The 27,433-nt window shown below is 42.1% G+C and overlaps 3 protein-coding genes across 3 annotated transcripts in view; 2 read left to right on the forward strand and 1 right to left on the reverse strand.

Annotated features, from left to right (window-relative positions):
• Nucleotides 1-12,952, forward strand: part of slc4a5a (solute carrier family 4 member 5a) — a 33,245-nt gene extending 20,293 nt beyond the window's left edge. The window contains exons 13-24 of the mRNA XM_062384758.1: nucleotides 384-655; nucleotides 3,452-3,486; nucleotides 3,829-4,020; nucleotides 5,282-5,395; nucleotides 5,810-5,971; nucleotides 6,190-6,368; nucleotides 6,563-6,635; nucleotides 7,123-7,191; nucleotides 7,728-7,901; nucleotides 8,921-9,130; nucleotides 9,226-9,284; nucleotides 11,903-12,952. Of these exons, the coding sequence (XP_062240742.1) occupies nucleotides 384-655; nucleotides 3,452-3,486; nucleotides 3,829-4,020; nucleotides 5,282-5,395; nucleotides 5,810-5,971; nucleotides 6,190-6,368; nucleotides 6,563-6,635; nucleotides 7,123-7,191; nucleotides 7,728-7,901; nucleotides 8,921-9,130; nucleotides 9,226-9,284; nucleotides 11,903-12,068 (1,705 nt within the window). The 3' untranslated portion in view covers nucleotides 12,069-12,952. The remainder of the gene's footprint in view (nucleotides 1-383; nucleotides 656-3,451; nucleotides 3,487-3,828; nucleotides 4,021-5,281; nucleotides 5,396-5,809; nucleotides 5,972-6,189; nucleotides 6,369-6,562; nucleotides 6,636-7,122; nucleotides 7,192-7,727; nucleotides 7,902-8,920; nucleotides 9,131-9,225; nucleotides 9,285-11,902) is intronic.
• A 441-nt stretch (nucleotides 12,953-13,393) lies between these two features.
• On the reverse strand, nucleotides 13,394-17,507 carry ogfod2 (2-oxoglutarate and iron-dependent oxygenase domain containing 2). The gene is made up of 7 exons (XM_062384757.1): nucleotides 17,292-17,507; nucleotides 17,139-17,195; nucleotides 16,223-16,333; nucleotides 16,032-16,131; nucleotides 15,124-15,248; nucleotides 14,281-14,538; nucleotides 13,394-14,133 (listed from the first exon to the last, which is right to left on the reverse strand). Exons 1-7 carry the CDS (start codon nucleotides 17,424-17,426, stop codon nucleotides 13,867-13,869), a joined length of 1,053 nt encoding a protein of 350 aa, XP_062240741.1. The 5' UTR covers nucleotides 17,427-17,507; the 3' UTR covers nucleotides 13,394-13,866.
• A 5,592-nt stretch (nucleotides 17,508-23,099) lies between these two features.
• On the forward strand, nucleotides 23,100-27,022 carry zgc:113436 (uncharacterized protein LOC503528 homolog). Its single transcript, XM_062385027.1, has 8 exons — nucleotides 23,100-23,476; nucleotides 23,948-24,141; nucleotides 24,222-24,333; nucleotides 24,425-24,563; nucleotides 25,100-25,154; nucleotides 25,284-25,541; nucleotides 25,617-25,733; nucleotides 26,148-27,022. Exons 1-8 carry the CDS (start codon nucleotides 23,308-23,310, stop codon nucleotides 26,403-26,405), a joined length of 1,302 nt encoding a protein of 433 aa, XP_062241011.1. The 5' UTR covers nucleotides 23,100-23,307; the 3' UTR covers nucleotides 26,406-27,022.
• Nucleotides 27,023-27,433: the final 411 nt, after the last annotated feature.

Raw genomic sequence — 27,433 nt, forward strand, 5'->3', positions numbered from 1 at the left:
ATAATTATTACATCTGCAATATGGTATTGATGATATTTATGTATAAGAATATTATTTAAGGCCAAAGTACCATATAGACAAACCTTTGAAAATACTTTGCGGTGCATGAGATCTCTGTGGTAGTTTTTTACTTCTGTGTAAAGCAACACATGCCAGCTTAATTATAGCATGCCAATGTTCTGCCAACTGGGTGACTAAATCACACCAAACTGATATTCTAATATATTGAATCATGTGAGTGCTCAAATGTTAAAGGTCTTTAGAGCAAGATACTAACCTTACCAGTATCTTCGCTTTAAAATACAGGCAATATAAATGCCTAAATGCATGAATTATCTTTACCAGTGCATTCACCAATCTGTACTGACTTCTTCCCCCTAAAGAAATAACGGCATAGATTACATGGAGCTGCGTCTGTGGATCGGCATGCATTCCTGCCTGCAGTGTTTTATCCTGGTGGCTACTGACGCCAGTTACATCATCAAGTACATGACGCGCTTCACAGAGGAGGGCTTCTCCAGCCTCATCTCCTTCATCTTCATATCGGACGCGATCAAGAAGATGGTGGGCTCCTTCAAATACTACCCCATCAACACTGACTTCAAGCCTGACTACATCACCACCTACAAGTGCGAGTGCTTGGCCCCTGACCCAGGTGAGTACTTCTCTTGAGTCAGGGTGACGCAGGGGGATCATCCACAAGTAGGAAGTGTGGCAGAGGCTCTGTTTGGGGTTATTTTTATGACATCACAAAGTGTCTGGTATTGTACTACTAGTAACAATGAACTGCTAGAAAACTGAGAAAAAATCCATATCTCATTAGTGAAGTGTTGTACAATCCATCCAACCATCCATTTCAGATGTCTTTCTAGCCAGATTTACGAGTTCCTTCCTGGGGATCCTGTGGTGACCATTGGCCAGATAAGATATAAAGTCAGTCCAAAGGGTTCAGGGTCTCCCCTGGGACTTTCTTCCAGTTGGACCTTTCCAGAAAACCCCTTCAATGAGTAGTCCGGGAGATATCCTGATCAGATCCCACTACCGTCCCAACTGGCTCAGTTTGATGCAACGACAAGTAGCTCTAGTAGCTGTGGCCCGAGCTTCTTCTGGAGTTAAGAGTTCCTTACCGTAGCCATTAGGGCGAGCACTGCCACCTTCTAGATGAAACTCATTTTGCCACTTATAATTGCAATCTCATTCTTTTAGTCACTTATCAGAGCTCACAAGCATTGCTGTTGGTTGGATCATAGATTGACAGGTAAATCAGAAGCTTTGTCTCCCAGCTCAGCTCCCTCTTCACCACATTGGTCCAGGGGAGTGCCCGTCAATCTCACCCTCCATCTTACCCTCACTCGTAACCAAAACCCCAGGATACTTCAACTCCTTCACTTCACAATGGCCTCAAACTCTCCTAGTGCATGCTGGAGATCTCGGCCTGGTGAAACCAACACAACCACATTGGCCCCATATACACCTGGTATTAAAATGTGTTTGTTGTTATCCGATCATGAGTACAGTTGTGAAGGATTACGATCCGATCACGTCAGACAACATTCAAGGTGGTCTGGGCACATGAGTCCACAAGGTTTTAGCTGTGTGAATATAATCCATCCTGAGCCACATAGGACAGACCTCCTACTCAGCTGACATCCTGAGATGCAGTTTCACCACCAATCGAACAAATTGTTTCTCATCACGTTCATTTGTTTGCATCCGTCGGCACAATATCAAGACTGATCACCACATAATGGATTCTTAAATTGGTAAAATCTTTCTTCTGCAGCTGCACGAGATTCATTCAGACTTTACTGACTCATCTTTCTTTTGCTTTTGCTTGCTCGTGGAGACACACACACACACACACACACAAACACACACACACACAGACACACACACACACACAGATATAAGACACATCTGTAAGCTAAGACGGATTCACACAACATTGTTTGGTCTTAACACTAATGACGAGCGTGTTAATTAGCATGCAGAGCAGGGAAGTGAGCCACAGGAGACACTTTCAGGACACATTTTAATGTCAGGTGTGAACACACATACTTAACGCTGGCCACTTGTGATCAGATCTTTCTGGGCGGATGTTATCACCAGGTGTTGAAGGGGCCATTGTCTGCAGGAACCAAATAGATACAGTAATTCTGACAGATAGATGGATGGAGTGCACTCTGAGGTCCCCTCTTTTTAACATGGGAATCAGCAGCCTTGTTGTTTCCACTCCTCAGGCATTGTTCCCACCCTCCATTCAACATTAGGTTGGGCTGATGGTTTGCCGAAACTTCCTTTTCCTTTTGAATGTCCTTTTCCATAGCCTCCCTAAATACATTCAAGGGTGAATCTCATCCACATCTGGTGCCTTGTTGCGAAGGAGCTTTTTGACTGCTACAGATGTTGAATCATTGTGCGATGGGTGTAATTCTGTGCTTCAATCAAACATGATAATGGAACTCTTGCAAAACAAAAACACTATGAACATAGACAGATTGAAATGGGCAGGTCTCTGGGTTGAAAAAAGGTGAGGTCATGCACATCGGCGCATCCATGATGATTCAGCAACATCTTAATGAAATCTCTTGGCTGCTTGTGTTTTCAGGCCACTGTCAATCAAATGTGATCAAACCACACTCAGTCCCAATGAGGCCGTTTATCTCAGCGTTTAGAGTTTAAACAAAGAGGCAGGGTTTTGGGGGTTTTCTACTTTCACCTTAACTGCTCATTTCGTTATTTATATCCAGTTGGCCTAAAACCACCTAAATTTTGAGTTAATGGGTTGATAATACCAAAATGTTTTATTCCATTCGTTTCATACAAAATATTTAATACTAGAATATGAGTTCCCCATAAAGAAAAGGCAGGTCTCTTTAATCATACTATTTTAGCAAATGTAATGTATCCACTGATATTAGGTTAAAATACCTGCATCCTGTTTTACTTTGGCTGTAATCGCTGCAGTCTATGGTGTTTACCAGGATGTTGATTATCACTCTTATTACTCTTGGTGGGGTTGCATGGATTAATGAATTTAAATTTACAAATAATCTAATTTAATTAAGATTGAATTTATTTATTTTTAGATTCCCACATCATACAAATTCCTAGATATTCACTTATCTGTTTGCTGTTTTAGAAAATGTCAGTAATTTGCCTTGATAGACAATGATTTCTGTAACTGATTTGTCTCTTGTTTGTTTTTGCCATGCACAAACAATTTGGCTGCCATCTCTTGCAAGTGAGTACCCCTTTGTTTGTCTGCACGGGCCGCAGGGTCATCTTTGCAATGTCCGGCAGCCTGATTCTCATATGTTTTGCATTTCTTTGTCTTTCCCTTTTGTTTTCCATCTCGATTCCTCTTCATTTTCTGTCTCATTTCCACTCTGTCTCTATCTGTCCATCTCCCACTCATAAACAGTGGCTGCAATGATCTTCAATGGTTTAGTTCCAATGCCAGATAACAGCTCTAGTGTCTCTGGGGTAAGTTCATCCTTTCATTCAATATGCAATGTTTTGACTCTATTTTTTTCAGTGCATTGTATTTCAGCCCAATTCCATAAACGTTTGAAAAAAATAAATCCTATGTACATAAATACTTTACAGCAGCCCAGGTATCCACCCTGTATGATAAAGAAGCTGCTCTCTTTCTGTCATTGGTTTGTTTCTCTCCATCTATCCCATCAACCTCTCACCCTACTCCGTGAATTATAACTTAATATCCATACCGGAAATGTTCACTCTGTCTGTGTTTACATCCTTTATGTATTTGTTAAAACAATTGTCTTCATCGTCTCCTGTCACTGCCCCCACCATCCATCCCAGTTTAATGTGACAGCGATGGACTGGAGCCAGCTGAGCAAGAAGGAGTGTGTGAAGTATGGAGGTGCCCTGGTGGGAAAGACTTGCAAGTATGTCCCTGATCTGGCCCTCATGTCCTTCATCCTCTTCTTTGGCACCTACTCCATGACCGTCTCTCTCAAGAAGTTCAAGTTCAGCCGCTACTTCCCCACCAAGGTGACAAAATACATATAAGTAGATTTATTATCTCCAACCAAAACACACTTTGCAACATACATATATTCTCATCATAGGGTGAATTATATCATCAGACATAAACATAACAAAATTAAAAAATACTACAGGTTTGCAGGTGTAGCACTTTTAATAACTATTTTAAATTAAGAGTCTTTACATTAAATGAGAATAGTTTACAGAGAAAGAGCAACACACAGAATGTATTTATTCCATTTAATGGATATGGCACGAATATAACTTTCAAAATGATTACACGAGTTGAATGGTTTCATAGAAAGGACATAAATCACCAAGGAAGCATAAATAAACAAATATTTAATGACCTTGACCTCTATACTTAATCGTCTTGCAAAGATTATCTCAGGATTTCAAGGCATTTCAGCAGGAATGCATTTGAACCTGCCAAAAGTAAGATCATGCTATGAATAGTAACAGCAAAATCTCTTTAACAATATCAAAATAACAAATTATTTATTTTTATTTGTTGAATGCATTTTCTTACTCTTAAAATGAAAATGCTAGTTGTGCTATATTTTTGTGCCATTACTGCCACAGTCTATCGATCCGTGGAATTGGAGAAATATGTGATGCGCTGCTCATGTCCCTGTGGTTGTACACGATATAGGAACTCCTTTGTGTAAGCACTGCTCCATAGTGCTACTAATGGTCAAAAACTCCACAGGGTACCTCTAAAATAATGCAAACAGTGAACACATAACAAGGACCGACATTCAAAAGGAAGAATATACTCAATAATGAAAACGGTGTAATGCGTCGTAGCAGAACTTTAAAGTAAGTCTCCAACAGTGTTGCAATGGGGGTCAATGCCTTTAAATCTGCAAAACTGTAAACAAAGCAATGTGTGCCAAGCAGATTTGAACCAGAGAGAACCACACTCTCTGAGACAGATGGCCCACTTGTTATCACTCTTGTTAATTTATGAAGCCTGTTGTTGATTTTATAGCCATGTTGGTACAGTCCCAACACAACACTGCTGCTCACATCTGTCCTGTGTGTGATCTCCTGGGAGGGCTTCATCAAACAGAGGAAAAAACGAGCTGATCACTTCTGTTTCCAGACACAAGGATTATCTCTAACTCAAGTGGAGCCAGGCACAGCTCCTGTTCAATATTTATGAGTTGCCTCCTATCTGACCCGTCCCTGCTCTGAAAAGAGATGTGCTTGTTTCTCATTCAAACTGTTTTTTTCCCCCACTGTGTCTCTCTGTCTGTGGCTCCAGCTGAGGAAACTCATCAGTGACTTCTCCATCTTCATGTCCATTATGACGTTTGTGGGGCTGGATATGTTGATGGGACTCAAAACTCCCAAACTAATTGTTCCAACAGAATTTAAGGTATGGTAAGATAATGTGCTATATAAAAATATAGGCAAATCATGGCACTTGTATAAGTGATCATTACAAGTATTTTTCCAAAAGATTAAATTATACATGGTATGTGCTTTTAAACAATTGCTCAGTAACTTGGGTGATTTAGTTATTGCCTTTATTCTTTTTTTATTGCATACAGATAATTGAAATTGCATCTCAGAAAAGTGCCATGCTTACCTCTGCCTTCAGTCTTTGGGTTAAGCAGCTTTGTGTAACATAGTACAAACTTGAGAGCATCAATACAAAATTGATCATCTCATCTAAATAAGCCCATTTCCCAAACACTTACTGACTTAAGTGTCTTGGAATGATTTTCTCATATGGACATTTTTTATGTACCACGAACTGGAAATACAATAGACTCTCTTCCTCCGACAGCCAACTCGCCCTGACCGTGGCTGGCTGGTGATGCCGTTTGGAAAGAACCCATGGTGGGTGTACCTGGCCAGCTTTGTCCCTGCCCTGCTGGTCACCATTCTCATCTTCATGGACCAGCAGATCAGCGCTGTCATTGTTAACCGCAAGGAGAACAAACTTAAGGTAGGTTTGCACTGGTTTATATTGTTTACCCCGGGAGAAACCAGAAATCTTCATAAAAACTCACATTAAGTATAGATACTTTTATTGTTATTATGTAATTATATCACTGTATGTTTCCATCTACGTATATTGCATTCTATTTTAGCATTTAAAAGAATTATATTATCCAAGGGTTATGAGGTAAATATAAAATGATCTGTGTCTGGTTTCCCCGGCAGAAAGGCTGTGGTTATCACTTGGATCTGTTCTGGGTTGGTGTCCTGATGGCTCTCTGCTCCTTCATGGGCCTGCCCTGGTACGTGGCTGCCACCGTCATCTCCATCGCCCACATCGACTCTCTGAAGATGGAGAGTGCGTCGAGCGCTCCCGGAGAACAGCCTCAGTTCCTCGGGGTCAGGTTGGTTGGCTGGTTAAATGTTACAAAAACAAACAAAAAAATGTCACTTGCGAAATTACCCCTTCAGGCTGTTTTATGCAATATCTCACTATGAGAGCAATCTTTGCCAAGTTCTTTTTGGCTGTGACAGTGCAATGCTTTGGTAAATTGACAAACGGTGTCCTGTTTATATTTGCTCAATGTCCAATATACAGAGAACAAAGAATGACAGGAATTTTGGTGTTTTGTCTCACCGGAGTCTCCATCTTCCTCGCTCCAATACTTAAGGTATGAAGTACATTGTGCGCTGTTTCCTGTTGCTTCGGATAAAGGTTGTAACAGAGGGTGAAACCATCTCATTTCTGCTGTTTATGACTGACAGGGATAAAACCAGTACAAATACTTTTATGAAAATATTACAGATAATATTTCTCACCATCCTCTACTAATTATTATTATTACTCAGCCTTGTTAGGCCAATGGGGTTGGAATCTCTAGGCACATCAAAAATCCATTCTGAGTCAGAAGTCTACTATACAATGCTAAAAAAACGCTTATCAATGCATCTTGATGCATCAAAGAATATCATTTCTTTGATTTAATAATAACAAGAATTAGAATAAAAATGCATAATGATAAACTTAGTTTAAGATATTTGTGAAAGCACTTATTTTTATGTGTTTGACATTTTTTCATTAGATTAAATATTTGAAAATAACTTATTCGCAACCTAAAAACTTTAAACTCTAACATGTGTTCTTCCTGTTGTTTGTAGTACATCCCCATGCCGGTGCTGTACGGTGTCTTCCTCTACATGGGTGTCGCCTCGCTCAGTGGAATCCAGGTACACTGCGTGCCAGCCGCTGATGTTAATTATCTTAATAAATTGAGTTATTGTGGCTGGACGTCTTACTTATTGCATTTCTGACAGTTGGCCGGGAAGCAGCTTATTTAGAGCTTCCAAGCAAACAAACAGGCATGCATGATCCTTGGTGTCCATACAGACAACAGAGACAACAGAATCACATTAAATAACCGTTACATTTGTTATAAGCTTCTGAGTTGACAAAGATATTGAAGTGAAAATATAACCTGCGGCTGTACCAACCGGGTCTGATGTGCAGGTGTCTCATTATAACAACCAATATATAGAGTGACAAATTACAGATGGGGCTTCATGTGTTTGTGTTGGAGCCAGTGCTCGTTGGAGACTTTGCTCCAACTCACTGCACAGGCTAGTGGAGCTGTGTAGCATACCAATCTCCCCGAAATAATTTGAGCTGAATCATTCATATCATAGGTCTGCAAGTGTTTAACCTGTGCCACTCACAACGTGGGCTCTTTTCCTCCATCTGCCCCTTGTCTCATCGTCCTCCGCAGTTCTGGGACAGGATAAAGTTGTACATGATGCCATCAAAGCACCAGCCGGACTTTCCTTACCTCCGTCATGTTCCTCTGAGGAAAGTACACCTGTTCACACTTGTCCAGATCATCTGTCTGGCTGTGCTCTGGATCCTGAAATCCACCTTCTTGGCCATCATCTTCCCTGTGATGGTACGTGATAGAACATAAATCGTTTGTTTGGAAGATTAAAAGGATGTGTGTTGTTTTGGAAAACAGGCCGCTACTCTTGTACCGTTTCACTACACATTCACTCAGCAATGGATACACCCCGGCATCCACTCACTTGACACAGAGTTTTGGAGCCACTAAAACCAACTAGAAGTTTGGAAATGCTGTTGGCCCCATTTTGATTTGAAACCCTGGGACTGCATTTTAGTCTGGATGGGCAGAAACAGAGAAGTTTGTAAATGATGACTTAGACACTAACAAACACTTGATGATTGGGGTTTTCTTGTTAGGGTCCTATGACAACACCTCCTTCCCTATGAAATCAAACTGCATTGACTTCGGCCACCAGGGTACAAAGCAACATCGATTATCAATTACTAGTGTTGCTGACGATGTTTATCTCTGCTAAAAACTATTGTGCAGTTAAATGTGTAGGAGATGAGCTATTTCAGCAATGCAATTCTGCATTCAACAGCCGAATGTGTCCCATGTACACCATCCTGTGCGTGCCTGCAGTATACATTAGCAGTCCCCCTTTCAGGCGTGTTTGTATGGACAGGGTTTAAAGCTTATAAAGAGCCAAAACGCTTGTGTGAACAGAGATCGTTTTAGTTTGAAAACACCATTTTTAAACAAAAACGCCCTTTGAAGTCTGAAGATGCTCAAGAGGTGGTCAGCTGTATCTGAACTACACATATACATTGGAAACTATATCTAAACTAAATCTGTTTAAAAAATTTAAATCCAAACAGCCTTTTCAATTGAACTCAGCACATCAGAACTTATTGTTAGAGTATCTGAGGATTAATGTACATTTTAGAGTGTAAATATGAAAAGACGGTGTGATCTGGTTTTCATGTGTATATCTGCGATTCATGAGAGTGTCAATCTATTAATACCAACCAGCTCAATCACATACAGCCTAAGTCGAATAATATGGGATGAACGTAAATGAGAGTTAAAACGAGGCCTGCGTTAATAGTTCTGTGATAAACCAACAGATCCTGGGTCTGATGGTCGTCCGAAAGATGCTGGACATGGTTTTCTCCCAGCACGACCTGGCCTGGATTGATGACCTCCTTCCTGGGAAGGCGAAGAAGGAAACTAAAGAAGAAAAGAAGAAAGGGAAGGAGAAAGACAAGGAGAGGGAGAAGGTGAAGGAGAAGGAAAAGGAGAGGAAGAAGCCCAGACAAGACGACAGTGACGAGGAGGTGAGAAACTCGAGCTTCTGCTGCCCCCTGTAGGAATAAAGTATTGAGGCAGGATTTTCTAATCCGTGTCTGTTGTTTGTGTTGCTTCCACACAGGATAAATACCATGCCTACCCCAACCACTCCCCCAGCTCTGAGTCTGACGTGGATCGCAGGTATTGTGTCCTCAAACTGCACATCCCCTACAAAGATCTGGTCTATCCTGATGTTGCACAGTCTCAGTGGGGAGCGTACTGCCAGCCTGCTGCTACACACAATGCTTTTTAACACACAGACACACACACACTCACACTCACACACACAAGCCCTCTATAATACAGACATAGATAGACACCTATTGTGGTCCTACATGCATGTGAACAATTAGCCCTACACAGTAAATGTGCACAAATGTAAGGATTCCTCATGGAAAACACCAGGAGTGGAGAGCAATGATTACAACTGGACGGAAAATAGACTCAGTTCCTTCAGGTGAATACTTGTTAAGAGGTGGGGCAACAAGTACAACTATTGAGCATGATAATATAGATATATACTGCAGTGTGAAGAATGTTCCAGTGAAGCAGAGCATGGAGTTGACTTCCTAAAATAACTTGTACACATCACTTAATTTATCCAGGTTTTCAGATGTCTGCCTCTGAGACATCAGTGCTCTCTGTGATGACAAAATTAATTTAAAAAGAAATGGCAGCAGCTCTTTCCCTGACACAGAAATCCTATGCAGTTTCTCTGTATTAACCACAGAACACAGCAGATGTTCTCACTGGGAGTGTTTCTTCTATAGACTGTAGTTCCAGTGAGGCCTGTGGAACCAATACATTGAGTCTGGAAAAACACTTTGAGCACCTCACGCTAAAATCTGTTTACCTACATTGTAGAATAAATCTATGGGACAGATCTCTCAGAAGATAGAAAACAAATAAAACAAAAGCTTACTGCATTGTTTGATACATGCAGGCTACATGTATATGGTTTTGAAGTGTGATGTGGGTGACCTACACCTTTACAAAAAACGTGAACCTGTTATGTCAGATTGAGATACTGGAGGTAAAATACACAAAGGACACAAAAATACCTTTATTTTGTTGTGGTCCTGAATGTCATTGTGTGATACTGGTTTGTAATATTTCCCCCCCAGAAAAAAAACAACCTTATGTTTTAAACTATATTGAATTAATCTAAATTATGTTGGTTTTATTACATGGGTTAGCAAAAATTGTCCCCCTATTATTTCGTTTTTATTCCATCCATCATTGATTTTCAGATTTCCATAATGAATATAAACAATAAATGGGATCGCTTATAGATGGACACAAATAGAGGCAAAATGTTTACACGTGACACTGTTTACATGTAAAATTGCCCCCAGTGTCCATATCCCTCCTTTCCATGCACTTTAAGGCAATGCAGATCACTTTGATGATCAACTGTATAATCCTGCTGCTACTCTTTCTGTGTGCTAAATGTCCATATACGTGCACTGCCTTTTGTACACACGACTCAGCAAACTGTAATTCTTCATTGATGTGTTAAGTTTGTTGGAAGGCAGCGACTGTGAGGTGAAGGGTGGTGAATTGGGATGAACAGAAATAATGTGTGTTATATTAAACCTGTTGTATATCCAGAGCTTATTTGTTGCTAAGTTTATTTCAGGCTGGCAGCTTGTGTGATCATCCACATGCAACAAGCATCATTGTTTTGGTTGTTTCTTTTTCCTTCATGTGCTGAATCTCTTTAGTAAATCAACCTCACCCGCATGTGAAATGACCCTGGCTTCCTGCTCTCTGACCCTCACCTGTACCCGCGGCAATTTCACTGGAAGTATTTTGCATTCAAGTGCAGTCTTTCCTCATTTTGTCAAACATTTATCCATGATTGGCTTAAACTTTATACCCTTTGTGGGAGGTTTGCTGTTTCCAAATTGCCCATGATGTCTGCATTGCTTTAAAAGAGGCATGGTTGGAATAGACAATGTAACTGACTAACATGAACTTGTTTTACAAGTTGTGGTCACCTGTGGATAGAAAATCCTAGAAATATCTGTCCCAAAAACTTACAAACTTGTTTCAGTTAGTTTTTATACAGTTTCCATGTTAAGTTCACTAGTCATTTACTAAACCATTAATGTGATATGACTTGTACTGTCTCAATGGTGTAAAAATAATTTTGCTGATTAATTTACGACAAATAAACTTTAGAGACTAAAATCAAAGTATTACATGCCAAAGACAAAAACAGTGTTAAGTTTAGAGGTTTAGTTGTTCTAGGAAATATTCATATTTAGGGAATCATTATTTAATTAAATGAAATATAATATAAGGTTTGTTGGCAGTATTGTCCTGTTGTCATCAGTAATAATCCATTTTGTTCAGCTGATTTCAGATATGGCATCATAGTCTTTGCCTTCATATCTTTGACAAAATATAATAAAATTACATCATTTGTAAAGTAGAAATAGACCACCTGAGCCACTACTAAGGTGAGAAACAACTTGCTGGAATAGGATCACGACAATCTGTTTCCCATGATCATGATACAACACCATGAGTCTTATCCTCAAAGTGTCACCAGTCCCGGTAAGGCCACAGAAACCCTCTACAGCAGCTCAGTCTGCTCATTAGTTCATCTTCTCCTGCACATCACTGACATGAGCTGCTGTCGTTTTCTGCCGGAGTCATGATGCTTCAGGGCTGAGTTCAACCGTCCTCCCCTGTAGCCCCTCTGTGTATTTGGCTGTGGGTGTGTATGGTAACTGGAGCTTGCCCTTCCTCAGCATCACCCTCCACCTGAAGATCTCCTGCCCATCGTCTCCGGCCATGCCCATGGGGAGAGGGATGTCCTGTCCCGTGCCCCAGGTGAAGATTGAGATGGAGTCAGACTACGACTCGGACAGCGACCACCATCGACCCCGGGACATGAGCAGTGAGACCACATTATAGAGCTGAGACATGATGTCTTGTTGACAGACCAGTGAACGACTTTACAAGGGCAGATGACTGAATGCAGCCGGTGCTGCCCCTCAGGCAGCATCAGGTGGTGCAGACTGACAGCCGTGTGCATACTGACACCTGGACAGACAGAAATGATGGGACCGATGCAGTCCATGCAGTTGGACAATTAAAAGTATTGAATGCATCTTCATTTAAACTGGTGCATTTGTGACAGATTTAGCTCTAAACACTATAAAGAAAACTGAATTTATTTATTTAGTTGTTTGATGTAAATGGTATGTGTATAGGATAATCTACTATATTTGATGTGAAAATGTGTATCTTTAATATTACTAGCTATATATTAATACTGTACTATTATTGTAATTATTTTAAATTCAAGCTAGTCTTTACATTAATAACATTACAAAACCTATTGTACAGCAATTGTATTGTACAGAGTTTGGGTTAGAGGCAGGGAATATGACACAACAATTTCAATAACAGAAGTATTGAACATGAATTTACAAAGTCATATATTGAAAGCCATGCGTGCTACTCTATGTTAGCCTTGTTTCTGTGTGTGTTTGAATTTGCTGTATATCTGCCTCTGATCCCAGATAACCACTTCTCCTCGTCCTTGTTTCCCTTCATTTCACTTTCCACATTGGCACATGGAACAAAAAGAAACAACCAAAAAGTCCTGATGTTCTCATGCTGCTTTAAAGGATCATTATACTATGTGAGATATAGCATACGTGTTCATGTTTGTGGTTTTACTCTCCAAGACTGTATGAAAACAGCATTATCTTCCAGCACAATGCTCAACATAAGAAATGCACAAAGAAATGGAACAGATATAATTCATGCAATTAAAATGCTATTATTCCAAATTCTGTGTGCTGTCTTAAGTTCAATGTGGTGATTTGTATCCATTTAGTAGCAAATGAAAGCAGGAGAAATGTGAGACCTGGAAATTTCCAAAGGTAAAACAGCTCAGCAGATTCTTCCAGAGAGATGATTGACTGCATTTCTCAAAAGCTGTCGAGTTGGGTAATAGGAAAACACAGGATTATAGACAGCCATTCAAAAATAAGATGCATTAGGCAAACACATTTTTCTCCAGTGCCCCTAGTGGTCAGAAATGCAATGATGGGGCCTTTAATTAATCCAAATTGCAACTCTAACCTCAGGTTACTTTACATAATAAGGACTCAAATTTATTTTACAAAAAGTGGTTCAAAACATTTTAGATTTGAAAAAAGAGAGTAGTATCGGATCAGTACTCAGTTTGAGTAAAGACCCCTGAGTAAAAAAAAAAAGGAAGAGACATCTGATCAGTGAAGTTTTAATCTTAAATTGCACATAATTTTAATCATCTTCGACCCATAAAATCAGACCGTACATTAAAATACAAGGGATTTTTCTTCAAATGTATTATTGGACTAATATTTGAGACAGTAAAGTCATAAATATACATTCGACAAAATGGGACTTTAGAATCAAGCCATTAGCCCTGAATTGTATTACATTACAATTTGTTATAGTACAACTAATAAATATGAATCATTCCAATTTGGAACACCTGTAACCATAAATGGCTTTCTCCAGTCACCCAGTGAAGTCTTTGTAAACTTTACAACAAACACACACAGCATATTAGTCACTGTGATGTTACTGTTTCACCAGACTGGCTGAGCCTGTGGGAGGAGGCAGCATGGATACTGTCTGCTGCATTTTCTTATTGTCAAATTTCAAAGGCTACGAACAGCATCCTTAATAAAGGCGACGCGAGAAGCTGGATACATTATGTTAGCACACAGGAAACGTTCGGCAGGGGGTCTGAGTGTTTGGTGAACCCGTCAGCGAAGCCCTCTCCTTCCACCAGGCTGGGCTTCCTGTTGCACATGGGACACAGCTTGTTGCGTTCCTGCGACGCTCTCATCCAGAGGATGAGGTTCCAGCGTCGGCCGGAGGAGATGGGCAGGGCACCGTGCATATGCTGGCCCCGGTGGAGGAGGCCCTCGGTCACCCTGTGTTCAACCTCAGAACACTCCGTCTCACTTAAGGAAACCTGCAGGGGGCAGCAAATCCATGGCCAGAGCAAAAAACATTAAGCTATCTGCTGAGTCCGTAGCTTTCATTTTTTTTATCTTAATATTTATGTGGTATGTATGTTATTTATTATTTACTCTATATAAAAAAATATAGATATATTCACCTGTCTCATGTCGCCAAAATAAAGGTTTCCCTCAGTGAAGTCCTTCCCCAGGGAAACGTTGAGGGTGACCTCTGCGTTGTCATAGTGGTAGCTCAGGTCTAGGTCCTCATTCATGTCATATTTGACCACAAAGGCCTTGTGGCTGTCCAGACAGCGCCCCCCACACTCTGGGTACAGCAGGGAGGTGAGTGGATGTAGGTACTGCTCACGAAGAGGCGTGAAGAAGTTCTCGTCAAAACCCAGTTCATTCAGGAGGATCTGGGGAGAGAAAATTAGAAGAATCCCATGTCTAAAATAACCACTAGATGAGGAATGGGTGATTTGATGATATACATTTTATTAAGAGAGAAAATATTAAAACATCTTAACCAGGACCTCAATAAAAATAACTTATTATTATTGTCTATCACTTATTTCGTTTAATAGCTTATTACTCTCGGGCGCTGACGTCCCAGACGCTGCTGGAGGCTTTTGCCCGCGACACAACATATGGCAAAGAATGATCAAGATGGAAGCACATATCATTTTCTGTAGTAAATTATGTCTGCATGACATGGCCTCACATTCAGGAAAACGTAGTAGTAAGGGGGGAACAATATAGCTGCTTTCAGAAATGCACTGAGCTCCATATAAGGGGCTGCATGAGAGAACCCAAACGTCCAATGAGAGGCTCCAGACTTTTCTCTGGCCAAGCTCTGGAGAGCTCATGTGAGAACACACCAGGAGATCTCCTGCAACATTCATTGGGGTGTTGATGACGTATCTAACACGACTAAAGACTAAGAGAGCAGTGATTAGCTGGAGTTTAAGGTCTTCTCCAGCCAGTAGGAATTAATTTATCACCCCATAGTGGTTCATGGTGTTGGGTCGTCCTTTAGGTGCTGTAGACTGCTCAAAGTGCTCCAGCTCCTCCACCAGCTCCTCACAGAAGCTTTTCTCAAACACCTGGAAACGATACACCCTCGGAGCTGAAACAGAAAAACTGTAATAAAGCATTTTCATACACAAATACATCATTGCTTAATCTGTGACAGGTATCGTCAAGTATTTCTCAAATATGATTCATACACATTGATGATTCATTTCCTGTCTGGCCATCGCTGGGGGAAGTGATACATGGTGAAATCTGAATTTCTGAACCCTTTCAGAAATATGACACGTTAAACTTTTATCTGACTCATGACATTGTCAGCTGACGATATATTTGCATGGGAACAAATATGGGGGACTGAGGATCTGAAAAAGGCGCTAACTGTTATGTACAAGGCACATTTAGTCATTTAATCTGTTCACACGTCTCCTATGACCACTTGTGATCGTATCTCACTTCCCTGCTCTCCATGCCAATAAACCAAACAATGTTGTTTTTACCTGTCTGCAGGTGTGTCTGGTCACAATGTGTGTATGTGTGTGTGTGTGTGTTTGTTTGTGTGTCAGAGCGAGAAAACAAGAGAGGGAGAGATAGACAGGAGCCAGGTTAGGGTGTTGAAGAAAGATTTTACCGATTTCACACAAGTATCAGTTATTCTTTGGGGATCAACAGGGATTTTATGGCCACAAAGAAATCAATTTATGGACACACAAATTCGCTTGAGTTATTGTGAAACTGTGGGTGGTCCTTCAAATGTGGCCCAAGGCACATTTGCATTCACGCACGAATGTGACTTGTGGTGATGGGATCACTCAAGACGGAGGTTAATACCAGGTCTCATTGGGGTCAGAGAGGAAATGAAAAGCACGCTCTGACTCACCTGCCTCTCCGTCCAACACGTCTAAGAGACCTTGTTCACTGGCGCCGCTGCTTCGACAGTACTCGACAATCTGCTTGAACCTTCGAGTGAGGTAGGACTCCTGTGGAGAGGCAGAGCGCAGATGTGTAACAGCGAGGCGCTAATGACCCAATACAAATGCACATATGAACAGAGAGTGACGCAGTAAGTACCCGCAGCTGGTAGACATGAGGATGGAGCGGCTGGTAAATGTCTTTTATGACAGCAGCTCTCTCGGCAGACACCACACTGAGACGCCTTCGCCGGTCGACTTCCTGTGAAATCTGAGCAGACACACACTTCAGCTACAGTCTAATACAGACGCATCATTTTAATCGGCGAAGATACAGACTAGAAGACATTTACAACTTAATTATCGTGTTATATCGTGTTGTCTCTTTTTGTGAAGGTCAAACAGGAAGAGTAAACACAATCAACATTCAGCTGAACACAACAGTGTGATCACAGTGACATTATATTATGTTGAAATTAAAATAACATTATATTGTAAAATGTAATTGTTATCTCTAGTAAGAGTTATACCAATACTGATCAACTTTTGTGTAATTTAAGTTAAAAAATCGTTGATATTTGACATATTTAACTATGTTTGGGCAAGAAGTGATTCAAAAATATTAAAAAAACAAATAATACAAGAATGGACTTTTGTTTGTGTGTCCAGGCTTCAGGTCCTACAGTCACGTCAAAGTCGGACATTTCATATTTAAAAAAACAACCTCACAGTGCTCTCTGGTGGACGGAAAAACCAAAAACCTTTTCACAGGGAAGAGAAACTTTAGAGACCTCAGACAGAGATAAATGTGAGGGAGCCCTGCCCCAGAAGTCTAATGGGTGTTACATATAACGCGTTAAATAACATGAACAAATAAATAGTTCTATCTATCAACAAATCCATTATCATTGTCAAGGTCTGTATGATCTAAAATGATCTCAGTAACTCAACTCCATTTCGTCTCAAAAGTATGAGTGGATGATTGAGTTTTAAAAACCTATTCACATAACAAACAAATGTAGATTATGTTATTGTTAAACATGCGCACGCACGCACGCACACACACACACACCTACCTCTTTGAGCACATCCGCAAACTGTTGGTCTGTGACGCAGCCAAGTCTCCGGAGCAGCTGTGGACAATATTTCATATAAAATCAGACACGTAAACATAAAGCTCCTGTGTCTCCACATGTTCCCTGTGAATAGTAAAGGTTTCCCACACTCACAGTCTGATAGTCCAGAGTGAACTGCTCCTCTGACACGAAGCGAACATGGAGTCTGAAGTCCTGCAGGAAGATCTGATCGGAGGTGAAGCAGCTGCACACGTAAAAGTCACACTGGCTGTCCGCCTCGTTTTTCATTTCTGCCCGATTCACAAGACTCAAACACACAGGAACACATGACAGTAAGATGACGACTTCTTCTTCCGTCAACAACGAAGCCAGCACTGCCTGTTCAAGCTCTCCAGAATAAAAGCGTTAACCCAAAATTGATCACATGTGATAGTGGTTCCCAACCACCTGACCCTGGCCCGGTACCGGTCCGTGAGGCATTTGTTACCGGGCCGCACAGAAAGAATAAATAATTTATATAATTTCCGTTGTATTTATTTTGAGTCTGAAAGGTGTTTTATTTTGAAAAATTACCGGATTTTCTCCGACGTAACAAACGCCAATTTAGGAGCCAGAAGAGGAGCCTACGAACCCCAAGAAAAATAAAGCTTCTTTTAACAGACAATACCAGGAGTCATACTTAAAATACGGGTTTATCGCAACAGGTGACTCTCACGCACCAAGTCCGCTCTGTTATTTTATTTTTGCTGTTGTAAGCTATTTTATTTAGTGACCCTTATTAATCCGCTGCCGGTGGGTTCTGCGCGTAGTCCGCCGGCTTCTCCTCTTCATGCTCCTTCGCTACAGGACGAGAGTTCACCCGAAGGAGGCTGTGGGGCTGAAGAGCCGCTGGCGGGTACTGACACCGGCACGAGAGAGCCTCGCCAAATTGAGCCCGTTCTGGGAGAGCTGTGAGAAAGCCGGTTTATTTCAAGCAGTGGTGATTTTAGCCTGAAATTTCTGGTGGAGCAACTTTGTATGACGTCATGTCACCGTCACACAAATATTGGTAGCTGATTATTATATAAACCAGTAAGATATATTATGGACTGCATTTTGAGTGCCAGCAGGGAGCAGAAATCCTATTTCAAATACAATTCAAATGCTTTAGCGCTCAGCACGACACAAAATGTTGTCTATAATACCGCATTAAAGTAAAATGATTGCAACAAATTAAAAAGATTTGACAGACACATTAGCGTCAACATAAATACTCTGAATAAAGAGCTTTAGGAGAAGTAATGCTACTTTAAACAGCTGCTCTTAAAATGCACATCATCTTGTGGTGCACATCATCACCGCACATCATCCTTCTGCGCAAATCCTCCTGCGGCGCACATCATCACTGCACATTATCGTGCAGCCACATCTTCTTGCGGCGCACTTCATCCTGCAGCGCACCATGTCGCGCACATCTTCCTGCGGCGCACATCATCACCGCACATCATCATCCTGCAGCTCACTTCATCCTGCAGCACACCTCATCGTGCGATGCACATCATCCTGCAGGGCATATCGTGCGGCGCACATAATCACCGCACATCATCTTGCAGCGCACATCATCTTGCCGGGCACATCATCCTGCAGCGCACCTCATCGTGCTGCGCACAAAATCACCGCACATCATCTTGCGGCGCACAGCATCCTGTTGCGCACATCGTCGTGCTGCGCACATCTTAAGCCTGAAACATGCTTCTGCGACTGCGTCTGCGTCTTTTCACGCCGCTGTGGCGCAAGACTCGTTTTCATTCATGCTTCCCCAACCGTTGCGCGTCTTAAAAGCAATTCCGCGCCAGAACACTAGGCGGAGTAATGCTTTTTGTCGAGACGACCTTAGAGACGCCTTCTTTCTTCTTCGTCGATTGTTTATTTACATAGCCACTGCGGCTCCTCGTAGCCTTTTTCTGGCGGACAAATCCGCCAGTCAATGACAGGTTATACAAGCTATCATACTATCGGATATATTCTGCCAAGTGCTCTTCTATTTGGTCCATATTCGTTCTTCTAAATCTTCCGTGATTTCTGCCGGTATTATGGGGCATGAAACCGGAAATGCAGCTCCAGAAGGGATGTAGAGCAGACCAATCACAGCCTTGCGGGCTGAGTGAGCTTGCGGAGCTTTGCCGTAAATTTTAGAAAAGGGGGTCGACACCCGTCAGCACGTAAGGAGGGATACATAAGCACGTAAGGGACCCGGAAGGGCTCTTGCGCTTACGGGCCCGTGAAAACGCAGAAGCATGTTTCAGGCTTTAGTGTAGCGCACATCATCCTGCGGTGGTGGTGCACATCATCACCGCACATCATTGTGCAGCGCACATCATCCTGCAGCGCTCATCATCTTGTGGCACACCATCCTGCTGCGCACATTATCCCGCGGCACACATCATCCTGCGGCACACATCATCACTGCACATCATCCTGCAGGGCACATCATCCTGCAGGGCACATCATCATGCTGCGCATATCATCATCACCCACATCATCGTGCAGCGCACATCATCGTGCGGAACACATCAGCCACATCATTACCGCACATCATCCTGCTCACATCATCACCGCACATCATCGTGCAGCGCACATCATCCTGCGGCGTACATCATCGTGCGGCACACATCATCACCGCACATCATCATGCAGCGTACATCATTGGCGCACATCATAGCGGCGCACATCATCTTGCGGCGCACATCATCCTGCAGTGCACATCATCACTGCACATCATCATACAGCGCACGTCATCTTGCAGCGCACATCATCTTGTGGCGCATATCATCCTGCAGCGCACATCATCGTGCGGCACACATCATCACCGCACATCATGCTGCCTACATCATGTGCGCGTAGCGAATATCGTCATCACCCACATCATCGTGCGGCGCACATCATCACTGCACATCATCATGCAGCGTACATCATTGGCGCACATCATAGCGGCGCACATCATCTTGCGGCGAACATCATCCTGCAGTGCACATCATCACTGCACATCATCATACAGCGCACATCATCTTGCAGCGCACATCATCATGTAGCGCATATCATCCTGCAGCGCACATCATCCTGCAGCGCACATCATCCTGTGGTGCACATCATCGTGCAGCCCATCATCTTGAGGCGCAGATCATTTTGTGGAGCACATCATCCTGCTGTGCACATCATCCTGCTGTGCACATCATCCTGCTGCGCACATCATCCTGCAGCACGCATCATCACCGCACATCATCATACAGCGCAAATCCTCCTGCTGCGCACATCATCCTGTGGCCCACATCATCCTGCTGAGCACTTCATCACCGCACATCATCCTGCCGCGCACATCATCCTGCCCCGCACATCATCCTGCTGCACACATCATCGTGCGGCGCACATCATCGTGCAGCGCACATCATCCTGCGGCGTACATCATCGTGCGGCACACATCATCACCGCACATCATCATGCAGCGTACATCATTGGCGCACATCATAGCGGCGCACATCATCTTGCGGCGCACATCATCCTGCAGTGCACATCATCACTGCACATCATCATACAGCGCACGTCATCTTGCAGCGCACATCATCTTGTGGCGCATATCATCCTGCAGCGCACATCATCATGCGGCACACATCATCACCGCACATCATGCTGCCTACATCATGTGCGCGTAGCGAATATCGTCATCACCCACATCATCGTGCGGCGCACATCATCACTGCACATCATCATGCAGCGTACATCATTGGCGCACATCATAGCGGCGCACATCATCTTGCGGCGCACATCATCCTGCAGTGCACATCATCACTGCACATCATCATACAGCGCACATCATCTTGCAGCGCACATCATCATGTAGCGCATATCATCCTGCAGCGCACATCATCCTGCAGCGCACATCATCCTGTGGTGCACATCATCGTGCAGCCCATCATCTTGAGGCGCAGATCATTTTGTGGAGCACATCATCCTGCTGTGCACATCATCCTGCTGTGCACATCATCCTGCTGCGCACATCATCCTGCAGCACGCATCATCACCGCACATCATCATACAGCGCAAATCCTCCTGCTGCGCACATCATCCTGTGGCCCACATCATCCTGCTGAGCACTTCATCACCGCACATCATCCTGCCGCGCACATCATCCTGCCCCGCACATCATCCTGCTGCACACATCATCGTGCGGCGCACATTATCTTGCAGCGCACATCATCATGCTGCGCATATCATCATCACCCACATCATCATCACCCACATCATCATGCAGCGCACATCATCATGTGGCGCACATCATCCTGCAGCGCACATCATCCTGCAGCGCACATCATCCTGCGGTGCACATCATCCTATAACACATATCATCATCACCCAGATCATTGTGCGGTGCACCTCATCATTCGGTGCACATCATTGTGCGGCGCACATCATCCTGCTGCACACATCATCCTGTGGTGCACATCATCGATTTATGTATGTGGGTTTAGATACAGAATTAAGGTCATGAAGTTATTTTGAGAAGTGATGGCCTATTACAATGGCAAGATAAAAAAAAAGAAACAACAGGGAATTTCCTAGATAATTATCCCAGAAAAACAGAATAATTTTTTTGTGCAGTGTATGTAATATGCTTCTGTAGAAGAAAGCTTATTTTAAGTTCTAATCATATTTAGGGTGTTTTTTTCTCACTTTCTGTACGTCCTATAGCGACCATTACATTATGCAAATTAGGCGATGACGTCATTTAGTGACATCTAGCGACTTTTAGGACAGCCAATAGCTACTTTCCTTACTGAGGAGTTGGCAACACTGCACAAACCAAGCCTCCGGCGGCCTGGAGAGGAGGGCGACGGGGCGACTGCTCCCCCAGCCGCGGCACGTGCCCATCGGTTTAACCACAAATACCAAAATAGTATCGCACAGTGATTTGGACAAGTAACTTTAATCTGATTACTGGTTTGGAAAATAGTAACGCGTTAGATTACTCGTTACTGAAAAAAGTGGTCAGATTAGAGTACCGCGTTACTAAGTAATGCGTTACCGGCATCACTGGTCACATGGTTTTATAGGTTTTTTATAGCTTATAACTGTGAAAAGAAAATAATTGGTAGATAGAGTTGAATCGGTCGCAATATTGAGTAATTATTGCCTGCGGTTTCAGAAAGGTCATGTTATCACCTTTTATTTTGAAGATGCTCGAGGTAGTTGCCAACATCCTTTTCGTAACGGTCAGTTGTTCACTGCTTCGTAGTGGTCACAGCGTCTAATTACAACCATAGATAACTATGATTACAAGATAGATAGATAGATAGATAGATCGATAGATTCCTTTATTCATCCCCGAAGGAAAATTAAGTTGTCATAGCAGCCGGTATATTTGAATACAATAAAATACAATTCAATAGAATAAAATAATTTAAAAAAAAATACTGAGGTATATAGAAAGAATAAAAACAGAAACACAAGATAAATAGGTAGATAAGGTGCAGTGGCAAGATGATGGTAATAGTACTGATGATATGATGGTAATGTTATTGTTTGACAGTATATACAAATAGTACAGTATATATAATATAATATAATATAACATAATATATATTTATATATTATAGTAATTATACCAATATAATAGCAGTATATAGTAGTAATGGCAGCAACAGTATCGATGATAATAATAATAATAGTAAATATAATAATAATAATAACATGTACACATGTATAAATATGTGTATATAGACTTATATATACAAAGAATAAACAAAAAACATGAAATAATATGATATATAGTAGAGGTATAAATATAAGTATTTGACTATACAATAGATAATATAATATACTATGAGTGTAAGAATAGCCTAGGTCTAATGGGACGGGCTGCCAGAAGGAACCACTCTTTACCATCGAGGGGCGCTAAAGCGAAATCAAACATACCGGTTTAATTCAGAATCAGAAGAAGAAGAAGGCGACAAACACACGCGCTGCAACTGCTTCATCCTGATGTGACTTTGTTGTGGATTATCCGAGTTCGTTAGCCGCAGCTAGCACATCAGCTAGCACAGCAGCACAGTATGCGGCGTTGCATTAGCCTCGTCTGTGTCCACTGAGGTGTGTGTCTCCGTGCTTTGTACCGACGTGAGACGCGCGAGCCGCAATGTTAAACGTGGAGTCGCTGCAAGTTGCTGAGGAGGAGGTGGTGGAGTCCAGCTCCAACAAACTCGGGGACATTTACACTTTTGTGGCCAAAGGCTACTTTCCTCAGGCGATGACTCCCATACGAAGGAAGAACCTCAAAAGATACGCACAGAAGTTTGTCATTGACGGTAAGGGTCGTTGCTGTGGAGCTCGTCTTTTCACAATCTACGAGCCTCCATTCAAAAATTCATCAAAATCGAACCGCCCTGATAGTACGGAAGTGTGGATCGTCCAGGGATTAACACAAGATCTGTCGTGAATCTATATGAGAGTTGTGATATTTCGGCTGACCCACTTAGTGTCCACCCGAAACCAGCTTCTATATCAGGCACATTTCAACTTGCAAAACTGGCTCTCGATGCTTGCTAAGTTTTTCTGCTATGGAGAATAATATTCAGACTGCCTTTTGAAAGTTCGCATTTCCCGCAGATCGGAGGATTAGTGTGGATAAAGTGTATTTGCTGAAAGAAGTATGGTGTAATGTTCTCTCTGTACACCAGACGTGTTGCATATCTGTGTTTGAAAGTAAAGACCCCTGCAAAGGCTTGTCAATCAATGTCAAGTGTCTAACTCGTCCTCTCTTCATGTCTTCGTCCAAGAGGGCAAGCTCTACTATGTGGGACCCAAGAAAGAAGAGAAGAGGGAGGTGGTGATTGAGGCAGAGAGGAAGAGGCAGATTTTCCTCGACTGCCACTTCAATGACATCGGCCATCACCTTGGCCAGAAGAAGACCGTCCACAGGATCCAGAGCAAGTACTACTGGCTGGGAATCATAAAGGATGTGGTGGACTGGGTACTTAAATCTTTATCTGACTCACTAAGCACCATACTGATACAATCACCTCTACATTAACGATCTTCTGCCTGTTTCAGATTAAAGTGTGTGACACCTGTCAGCACACAGAGAGGAATAAAAACCTGTCACGGACTGTTCGCCCGATCAAAGTGGACGCACCGTGGGAAATTGTTGGGATTGACATCTTAGGTTTTTACCTCGATGAAATGGTCACATAACATTTTCCTTCTCTTTAAATTTCTCTCCATCTCTTGACGCCTGTTTTCTCTTCTCTCATCAGGACCTTTCCCTGAGACCCAGCAAGGCAACACTAACATTATAGTCCTCATCGATTACCTCAGTAAATGGCCAGAAGCGTTTCCAGTCAAAAAGACGGATGTGTTCTCTTTTGCAAGATGCATCTCTAGCTGTATATACAGGTAAAACAGCCATCAACATCTCTAACAGTCACTGAGGTCGAAACAGGGGTTTGAAATAATCTGATCAAATCTCATAAAACTGATTTATTTAATATAGACTGCCTCTATTTCTTATTTTGTGCTGTAAATCTGCAACACAACAAAGGTCATTGGAATTGGAATTACTTCTAGTCCAAGCCTCAAAATGAAAAAATGTTTTTGTTTGTTTCATGTTATGCTAATGCCCTTGGGCTATTCTTCTTTTTCCCGTTTCATATTTACAAAAATTAGGAAAAAAGAAAGAGAGAAGATGCACTAACAAAAGAAAGAAAAATCAAAAGTAATTTGAGTTGCTTATACATACTACTACGTACTACTTCACTCTTTCTCTAGATAACAGGCTACATCAGAAGTTTCATACATAAACAGCCAACTCAATCTTCGCAAATCAACCATATTACATATATATTCAACAATCTCAATATCTATTTATCTCTGACGAAACTGAACATTATGCAGTTCACAATAACCACAATTACTATTCTCTTTTCATTCAGGTTTGGGGCCCCTAAAACTATAGTGTGTACGCAGAACGTTGACTTCTGTGATGAGGTGAGATGTGAGTCACAGACTTATTTCAATATATACAGCAGAATGAACTGGTAACAGGTTGTAGCAGTGTTGTTGGTCAGTTTTTGCCAGTGCACATATAGTACAGAAGTTTGTTATTTTTCCCTACAGGTGGCTAAGCTGCTGTGCGACAGATGGAGCATCGTGCAGAAGGTTTCTCCTTTGGATCAGTCTCAGCTCAACCCGCTCCATGACTGCACGAGTGTGTTACTGAAGGAAGCCATCCTGCAGATGGTAACAGAGAAGCAGGGCGAGTGGGACGATTTCCTCGACCCTGTGCTGTTTTTGTTCCGGACGTCCACAAACCCTACGACCAAGTTCACCCCGTACTCACTCATGTTCAACAGGAAAGCTAATTTACCTAATGAGGTGAGAATAGGAAAGATCCCGTTCTAACTGTGTGTTCTGGTGTTTGATCATTAAACGTCATTTCCTTTCCTCTAGACGACACTAAGCCTTGTGAATTATGACGGTCTAGAGCAGGATGCGTATTCCTCAAAGGAAAAGGCCTCTACATATATGACAATAATGCAGGAGCAGCAGAACTCTGTTAAGCAGCTGGTAAGTACTACCGCTGTGTGAGTGTTTGTGTTTGTATACAAGTAAACTCAACAACACATTACCAGATTTTCAACATACTTGGAGGGGATACTATTTCTCCGCTAGTTTCACTTTGGAGCTGATCGGTTGAAGGTTTAAAAAAACATTTTCTCTGCAGATAAGATAAGAAATAACTTTATTTGTCCTACTATGGTGATATTTACCATGTTATAGCAGGAAAAAAAGAACATGTGAAATACACAGTAGAGGTTGTAAATAAGTGAAACAAATAAACAATACTAACACAGGAGCTTTAAAAAAAATGTAATATGTACAATGTGAACAAAATGTATACAATGTAACAGTGAATGTTGGGGCGAGAGAGACTTTCTACACTTGTTTTGATCAGACAATTATTTTGTGTTTCACCCCCAGGTTGTATCCAATATGAACGTAGCCTACAAACAAGAGAAGAAGAAGAAGGCTAAGCGCAGAGTACCCAGCATGCCCTCAATGACTTTTAAGATCGCAGATCCTCTGTTTGGTGCAGGAGACTCGCCCTCACCAAAAAAACTGAAAGAGAGTATATATTTGTCTTTCCCTGTGGAGACGGTGCTGGCCACCGAGCAAAGCAGCTCGGAGGACATTAAGGCAGAGTTGGCGTATCACCTGACTGAGTCTGACGTCCACTGAGATGCATGGTTTGAAAAGAACAGAGAGGAGACGCATTGTCAGCATGGATACAAGTCGTGAGCTGCCTGAAGACATGGGTAATCCAGAGAAGTGTGATGATTAGTGCTCAGTCACTTGAGCTGCTTTCAGACATGCACTGGACTCTTCAGTACCTCTGTATTTTCTCCGGAGGGGCTGCATGTGTGAACACAAATGTGAGAGTGAGAGGCTCCGCAGTTCCTGCTGACTTCTCCTCCTGGCCTCATAGTATAACGTCTGTAGGAAGTCAGAGTCCCGTTTGAGAACACAGCCAGGGATCCCCCACTGGATTCACCACGAGCGAGTGGGGATTTGTTGACGCTTGAGTAATGCGTAGAGCTTGATGCTGTTGTGAATGCGGATGTGCAGAGAACCTCCCGCTGTGTTGTACCCAATGCTCTGGTCTTTACCCGCAGGTCATATCTGCTTGATGTTTCACATGTAGATGAACTCTGCACATGGAAACAGAATCCAGAAGAAATGGCAGCAATCATTGATCCCAAAACAAACGTTTTTCCCATGAAAATAATGTTAATTTATTGTTTTTTAATTTGTTGTACAGTTTATTTTTACGGTGCAATACTTAAAAATAAAGTTGTTTTATTTGTGAAGCCTTGTCGTATGGTTATTACATGATAAGGAAAGAGAAATTGCTTCTGATCATTGGATAGTCTTATTTCTGTTTAGATCCTGGCTGCAAAGGTTCCATTAAACACACAAAAACCAAAAGATCTAACGAATTATTTGCCTAATTTAAAAGTAGGAGCTTATTCAGAAGAGGCAATTACAATAATGGGATTCCAAATAAAATTGCATGTATTTCGTTTGTGTCCCACAGTATTGTTTTTTAAGATGAAAACAGCTTCCTGCTGCTGCTGGAGAAGTGAAAGTTCAACTGTGAAACCAAAACAACGGGATGAAAGGCCCTACCACAACACAGGGGATGTATAGAGGTGTGAGTTCACACTCTGTGGGCAAAGGACCACTTTAAAATATCACATTCCAATATG

This window comes from Platichthys flesus, chromosome 3 (genome assembly GCF_949316205.1).
Source record: "Platichthys flesus chromosome 3, fPlaFle2.1, whole genome shotgun sequence".
Classification (NCBI taxonomy): domain Eukaryota; kingdom Metazoa; phylum Chordata; class Actinopteri; order Pleuronectiformes; family Pleuronectidae; genus Platichthys; species Platichthys flesus.